The sequence below is a fragment of the Prunus mume genome, linkage group LG5, assembly GCF_029339155.1.
Source record: "Prunus mume cultivar Tortuosa linkage group LG5, ASM2933915v1, whole genome shotgun sequence".
Taxonomy (NCBI): domain Eukaryota; kingdom Viridiplantae; phylum Streptophyta; class Magnoliopsida; order Rosales; family Rosaceae; genus Prunus; species Prunus mume.
In genome coordinates this window covers 3,141,558-3,149,217 of record NC_142702.1, presented here as the reverse complement: position 1 = coordinate 3,149,217, position 7,660 = coordinate 3,141,558, and the positions used below count along the sequence as shown (strand labels likewise).

At 39.0% G+C, this 7,660-nt stretch overlaps 1 protein-coding gene across 2 annotated transcripts; it reads left to right on the top strand.

Moving 5' to 3' along the window:
- On the top strand, positions 1-7,420 carry TOPII (topoisomerase II). Of its 2 annotated transcripts, none has more exons than XM_008233236.2 (19): positions 1-650; positions 1,469-1,761; positions 1,856-1,922; positions 2,019-2,289; positions 2,374-2,573; positions 2,656-2,865; positions 2,984-3,097; positions 3,195-3,305; positions 3,448-3,612; positions 3,694-4,035; positions 4,142-4,275; positions 4,368-4,722; positions 4,818-5,004; positions 5,098-5,147; positions 5,231-5,659; positions 5,750-5,939; positions 6,073-6,140; positions 6,247-6,352; positions 6,692-7,420. In XM_008233236.2, exons 1-19 carry the CDS (start codon positions 81-83, stop codon positions 7,240-7,242), a joined length of 4,413 nt encoding a protein of 1,470 aa, XP_008231458.2. In that variant the 5' UTR covers positions 1-80; the 3' UTR covers positions 7,243-7,420. The 2 variants fall into 2 exon arrangements, with proteins under 2 accessions (XP_008231458.2, XP_008231457.2); XM_008233235.2 differs by having other exon boundaries at positions 3-650; positions 6,244-6,352.
- The last annotated feature ends 240 nt before the right edge of the window (positions 7,421-7,660 follow it).

Sequence of the window (7,660 nt, the reverse complement as noted above, 5' to 3'; positions counted from 1 at the left end):
ATCCCTAACCCCCCTCTCTCACTCACCCATTTCCTCTCTCTGGAACCTTCCGTCTCTCCTTCTCTCCAAACGCCACAGCCATGGCGATCGAGAAGAAGCGCCCACTCCAAACCAGCAACAGCGCGAACATAGCCCCAGCCCCAACTGATGGCCAAGGCAAGACGATCGAAGAGATGTACCAGAAGAAGAGCCAGCTCGAGCACATCTTGCTCCGACCCGACACGTACATCGGGTCGATCGAGAAGCACACCCAAATCCTATGGGTCTATCAAAACGACGAGATGGTTAACCGTTCCATCAGCTACGTTCCCGGACTGTACAAGATCTTCGATGAGATCCTCGTCAACGCCGCCGATAATAAACAGCGAGACTCGTCCATGGACGCCGTGAAAGTCACCATTGACGTCGAGCAGAACTGTATAAGTGTCTACAATAATGGGGCTGGAGTGCCTGTGGAGATTCACCAGGAGGAGAAGGTGTATGTGCCGGAGTTGATCTTCGGACACCTATTGACCAGTAGCAATTACGACGATACGGAGAAGAAGACCACCGGTGGTCGCAACGGCTATGGTGCCAAGCTTACGAACATTTTCTCCACTGAGTTCATCATCGAGACTGCTGACGGAAAGCGACAGAAGAAGTACAAGCAGGTATTGATATGTGTTTTCTAGAAGTTTTGTGATGCTTGATTCGTATTGTAGGATTTTAATGTATGGTGGAATTGAGGAATTAGGGTTTGTTATTGCTGTTTTTATATATTGGGATTCTGATTAATTAGGGTTCGTTTTTTATATGCATTTTCGTTTTTGTAACTTGTGATTTATTCGGGATTCTTCATGGTTTTTGTTAAAATGATGGATCCTGACTAGGTAGGTTTCCGATTGATTCGGATCTGGGCTTTCAATTCTTGTGGAGTAGTATCAGATGCTTTTAGGTTTTTTTCATTTTCAGTTTGAAGCCTACTGTGCTTGGATTAGACCTGGTATAGGATCTTGAATTTAGTATCCAATTGTGATTCTGGTTTTATTCTTTATCTTTTGAAAATTATGTGAGTGTATTGTTTATGGGTTGCATGTAATTCTTGATTTGACTGTATTTTAGTATTAGTGTGCTACTGTAGTAGTTTGTGTTAGTCGTTTAGGGGTTTGTTTGATAACATTGATGTGGACATGAACGGAGAACTTTACTTTTGGCATACAAAAACCATCATATGGTGTTAGCCTAATTTTGTTTCTAGGAGGACCCTCCAGGAAAATAATCTCCTTCTTTTCATCATGGGATCCTTTTGATTGATGAGATTATATGAATAGTAAAGAAAAACAAAATGTTCAAATGTTAGGATTTTACTTTTTATGGGTTTGAAATGGTGAACACCAACTTCCAAAGTATATTTATGAGTTTTATTCAATTGGCAGAGATATCATGCTCATTTATGTCACTTGAATAATCTGGTTCTTGCTGATTTCAGGTGTTCACTAACAACATGGGGAAGAAAACTGAGCCAGTCATCACCAAGTGCAAAGAGAGTGAGAACTGGACCAGGGTTACATATAAGCCTGACCTATCAAAGTTTAACATGACCCATCTGGAAGATGACGTGGTTGCATTGATGAAAAAGAGAGTGATTGACTTGGCTGGATGCCTTGGAAAGACTGTGAAGGTTGAGCTGAATGGAAAGAGGGTCCCTGTAAAGTCATTTCTTGATTATGTTGACCTCTACTTACAATCTGCCTGTAAATCTAGAGATACTCCCCTTCCAAGGTTCTTGTTATGAAGTTATTGGTTCTGAATCTGTCGTTCTTTTTTCTTCTTCTTTATAATAGGAATTTTCTCACTATATCTACTGATTTGACAGGATGACAGAGAAAGTTAATGATAGGTGGGAGATTTGTGTTAGTCTCAGTGACGGGCAGTTTCAACAGGTTTTAACACCAAAAAAAAAAATTGATATAGAGAAATTACTAAGTTTTGTACTCATGGAATTGTGAGTCTCATGTTGTCGGATTTCTTTTTACCAGGTCAGCTTTGTGAATGGAATTGCAACAATCAAGGGTGGAACTCATGTTGATTACGTCACAAATCAAATCACGAATCATGTGATGAATATTGTGAATAAGAAGAACAAGAATGCCAACCTCAAAGCCCATAATGTGAAGAATTATCTATGGGTCTTTGTCAATGCTCTTATTGACAACCCTGCATTTGATTCCCAAACAAAGGAAACTTTGACGATTCGCCCAAATAGTTTTGGATCTAAGTGTGAACTTACACCAGCGTTCTTAACTAAAGGTATGTAACACTAGTTCAATTGTTCAAGTAGACAACTAGACTGAAATACTCAAACTTGATTTTCATGTACTAATTATTTTGCAGTGGCAAAGTCTGGAATTGTGGATAGTCTTCTCTCTTGGGCAAATTTTAAGCAGAACAAAGACCTGAAGAAAACCGATGGGACAAAAACAGAGAGGGTTCATAATATCAACAAGCTTGAGGATGCTAACTTAGCTGGAGGGAAGAACTCTGAAAAGTGTACTTTGATTTTGACAGAAGGGGATTCAGCTAAGGCTCTTGCAGTAAGTTTTCATATTTTACAAATTCGGTACATTCATTTAACTTGTTTGTCTACAATAGATTAACATACCTTATCCTACACAGATGGCAGGGCTTGCTGTTGTAGGTAGGGATCATTACGGTGTTTTCCCATTGAGAGGTAAACTGCTTAATGTAAGAGAAGCTAGTGCCACTCAGGTCAGGGATAATGAGGAAATTAAGAATATCAAGAGGATTCTTGGACTGCAGCAAGATAAAGAGTATACCAGTCTTAAGTCCTTGAGATATGGTAGCCTGATGATTATGACTGATCAGGTTGAATGCCTCAAGCTTCTATTTCTTTTGGTTTTATTCTCGTTTGAAATTTTCTATGAAACCTTAACAGCATTTCTTTCTCTTTCTGATCACTAAGAGAAGTTTAATGTTTGTATAGGATCATGATGGTTCCCACATCAAAGGACTTCTGATCAACTTCATTCATTCCTTCTGGCCATCACTGCTTAAAATTCCATCTTTTTTGGTTGAGTTTATAACTCCGATTGTTAAGGTTGGCTTACTTGATTTAGCTAGTTTGCTTAGCAAATTCAACATACGTGGAAGATTGTTCTTGAAAGACAACTATAACTTATATTATTTCTATACAGGCAACTCACAAAAATGGGAAATCACTTGCATTTTACTCCATGCCTGAGTATGAGGCATGGAAGGAAAGTTTGAGGGGCAATGCAAGTGGCTGGTCCATAAAGTATTATAAGGTTTGTATTCACTTTAAGTGAAATATTCTTAATTCTTATACTTGCAGAAATTGTACCATCTTTTTATATGGTCCGTGAAGTGTTACTGAAATTGTACCATTTTTATATTCTTATTCTTCTACTTACATTTATATCCTTTTAGGGGCTGGGAACAAGCACGTCTAAAGAAGGGAGGGACTATTTTCAAAATCTTGCTATGCACAAGAAAGATTTTATTTGGATAGATGAGCGTGATGGGGAGGCAATTGAGCTTGCTTTCAGTAAGAAGAAGATAGAAGAGAGGAAGAACTGGCTTCGGCAGTTTGAGGTGGGAAGTTTTGGCAATTTACATTAACATTTGTATTTTGGAAATGATTCTATGGAAACTCTTAACTCTTTGTATTTGCAGCCTTCTGTACATCTTGATCAGAAGGAGAAGCTTATAAAGTACAGTGACTTTGTTCACAAAGAGCTTATACAGTTTTCCATGGCTGATCTGCAAAGGTCAATTCCGTCAATGGTTGATGGCTTGAAGCCAGGTCAAAGGAAGATTCTGTTCTGCTCCTTTAAGAGGAACTTTGTGAAGGAAGCAAAAGTTGCCCAGTTTTCTGGTTATGTGTCTGAGCATTCTGCCTACCACCATGGTGAGCAGAGTCTTGCAAGTACTATCATTGGAATGGCACAGGATTATGTGGGCAGCAATAATATCAATCTTCTTCAACCAAATGGTCAATTTGGTACCCGTAACTTGGTGAGATTAACCATGGATGTCAATTATTTAAGAATATTGAAGCTTGTCATGTTGCGTAACTGTATTCCAAGATATTTTTATTTACATTTGTATTTTGCTACCTTAGGGAGGCAAAGACCATGCAAGTGCTCGTTATATATATACTCGGCTTTCTCCTATTACAAGATTCCTTTTCCCGAAGGATGATGACAGACTTCTTGACTACTTGAATGAAGATGGGCAATCTATTGAGCCAACTTGGTATTTATAATTTTTCCTGTCTCTATAGTAAGAACACTGCATTTAGATTGATGGTGGATAAATATAACTGACATATGGCTTTTGTTTTATAGGTATGTTCCAATTATACCAACAGTTTTAGTTAATGGTAGTGAAGGAATTGGGACGGGGTGGAGCTCTTACATTCCTAATTATAATCCAAGAGACATTGTTGCAAATGTAAGGCGCTTGCTCAATGGTGAAGCAATGGTGCCAATGGATCCCTGGTACAGAGGATTTGCTGGAACTATTGAGAAAACTGTCAAGGAATCAGGTGTAAGCTACACCGTATGTGGGGTCATAGAGGAGGGCAATGAGACAACAGTTAGGATTTCGGAGTTGCCAATCCGCAGGTGGACTCAAGATTATAAGGAATTCCTTGAGTCTATCTCTCAAGGAAATGACAAGGCCAAGGATCCATTCATTGAGGTAAGGTCACCTAAAACTCTTGACAGTTGCAATATTCATCAACATCATGTGTTTCAGATCATTTTCAGTTTCTAAGTGCATTATGCATGCTGCAGGGTTTCACACAGCACAGTGATCACAGTACTGTAGATATCATAGTCCACTTACCTGAAGAGAACCTAATGGCTGCCAGGCAAGAGGGTTTGCTGAAGAAATTTAAACTGACCACCAGCATTAGCACAAGTAATATGCACCTGTTTGATCCAAAAGGCGTGATAAAGAAATACGACACTCCAGAACAAAGTATGTGACAGAATTCGAGGTTGTTTGATTAATTATTTGTTGTACAATTCATTTAACTGGACTTTCTGTTTGTTTATTTTCTTCTTTCTGCAGTTCTTGAGGAGTTTTTTCACCTAAGACTTGAATTCTATGAGAAAAGAAAGGTGAGTTCATCAGTAGACAAATGTTTGTATTGTTGACCTGGATATGGATACAACTGTTAACTGATTTTCTATTATATATGCAGAAAGTACTATTGGATAACCTTGAGATGGAGTTGTTAAAATTGGAAAACAAGGTCAGGTTTATCCTGGCTGTTGTAAATGGAGAGATCATTGTGAGTAATAGAAGGAGGGCTGATTTATTCCTTGAGCTCCAACAGAAAGGTTTCACTCCCTTTCCAAAGAAGACCAAGGCCCAAGAGCCAGAAGTTGCTGGGGCAATTGAAGATACAGAAGAGATGGAGGAGAACTCTGAGTCTGCCAGTGGAAATGGAGCACGTATTAGTGATTATGAGTATCTCATATCCATGGCAATTGGGACCTTAACCATTGAGAGGGTTCAGGCCCTATGTGCTGATAGGGATAAGGTCAATAACGAGGTTGCTGAGTTGAGAAATTCAACACCAAGGTCACTGTGGTTGAAGGATCTTGATGCCCTTGAAATGGAACTTGGTGTATGTATTAAAAATTAATTTTGTTTCACCATTCTTTATTCACTATGCTTTATACCTTTCTCATGTATGATGTATTATTATTTCTATCAGGAGCTGGAGAAAAGTGAGGCTCTGGCAGAGGAGGCAAAAAAGAAATCACGAAACCAAGTGAAAAATGCACCTGCTGCTAAGGTTTCTAAACCAGCACCTAAAAACCCACGCAAGAATAATAAGAAGGCCAACAATGCAGAAGCTGCTGCTGAAAGCAGGGAAACATCTTCCAGTTTTGTGTTTGAAATGGGTAAGCCTAGATTAGTTAAAAGCTTTCTTTTAAAAATACCCCACAGCCATTATTTCATCTTTGAAACTTTAGTTCGTCTTTGAATTTTTGGTTTATGTACTCTTTAACTAATATGATCTGCTTGCTTTGTCAGAGAAAGCTCCTGAGATAGTGAAACGGAAAGTTGGAGCAGTTGCAAAGAAAGCTCCTGCTGGCAAGAAGGTTTGCGCTGCTGCTTTATTTCTAATTGTTTTGTTTTACCTTTTTAAGGGAATATCTGTTACCTTTGAAAGCTGTAACTTATGTTATTCTGTTTGTTTAACAGCAGCAGGCAAAATCTGCTGTAGTTTTGAGTGATGATGATGATGAAGTGCTTGAGCTGAAAGACAGACTAGCTGCCTATAATCTTGATTCATCTCCCGAAAATTCAGCAGGTAAGCGCTATATTTATAATCCTTTGTGTATTCTAACTTTGTTTTACATTCCTAGAGACTGCTGCTAGATAACATTTATGATTTATCAATCAGAGGCCGTGTCTGGATTAAAAGAGAATGGAACATTCCGTATGCTTGGGAATATAATTATGCGCTTATCTAATGAACATTAGTTTTTCTTCTCCTTTTTTCTCAGTAATTGGAAAAAAAAAAAAAAAAAAAGGATTAATTTGCAATGTTCATTTAAAAAGAAGCATGAATAATGAGTTTCATGGTTCCTTTTACGAGCTTTTCCAGCTAATCAGTAAGTAGTGAATTAACTTAGTTTTACTGCCACAGGCAAGGAAACCGAAGTGCCACAAGAACCAGTCCAGAGAAAAGAACCTAGCAAAAGGGCCATGCAAATAGATGATGACGAGGATTTTGAGGTAGAAATAGCAGCTGCCCCAGCAGCAGGAAAGAAGGGAGGGAGAAAAGCAGCTGGAACTACAAAGGCATCAAAACCCCCTGCAGCGGCAAAGAAGAGAGGCGCAGCTAACAAGCAATCTCAAGCCTCATCATCATCAGGCCAGAAGCTTTTAACTGACATGTTAAAGCCTGCTGAAACTTCCGGGATTTCACCGGAGCCGAAAGTGAGGAAGATGAGGGCATCCCCATTCAACAAGAAAAGTGGTTCCGTGATGGGGAGGGAGAGTTTGGAGGTTGAGATGGCTGAAAGTGAAGAGAAGGTAGACACTCCATCCACTGAAGAAAGAAGTGACGCTCCAGTGGCGGCAAGAGCTAGACCTCAGAGGGCAAACCGCAGGCAGACAAGGTATGTGTTGAGTGACTCGGAGAGTGAGAAGGAGGTCAGTGAGGATTCTGATTTTGATGCAAGTGAAGAGGACTAGGACTAGTTTTTTGTTGTTCATGGTAGATGCTAAAAATTGAGTGTGCAAAAGAAGCTTGCTGTGGGAATTCTAGCTCATTATTCCCCTTGTATTTTAAATTGTTGTTTTTCTGATTTTATTATCATGCTGATAAGCTAAGTTTTAATATTTTACTATCAAGTTTGATTTGTGTTGTAAATCTCTTGAAGATCTAGCTTGATTTGTGTTAGTTTAGCAAATTGAACTGTGAATGAGTCACCAAGATTGAGGAGTTTATTATCATGCTGATAAACCAAGTTTGAAGATTTCACTTTCAAGTTTGGTATGTATTGGTCTCATTTTGATGTGGCAAGTACCAATTGGATGTTGAGATCATCAAGTTTTGTATGCGAAGAACTTGCATGTTATAGGGATAAAAACAATTTTGCTATCCCCAACT

Coding starts and splice junctions, on each gene's coding strand:
- TOPII (XM_008233235.2), top strand. CDS start 81: ATGGCGATCGAGAAGAAGCGCCCACTCCAAACCAGCAACAGCGCGAAC. Junction 3,098..3,194: donor TTATAACTCCGATTGTTAAG/GTTGGCTTACTT, acceptor ATTTCTATACAG/GCAACTCACAAAAATGGGAA. Junction 6,141..6,243: donor AAGCTCCTGCTGGCAAGAAG/GTTTGCGCTGCT, acceptor TTTGTTTAACAG/CAGCAGGCAAAATCTGCTGT.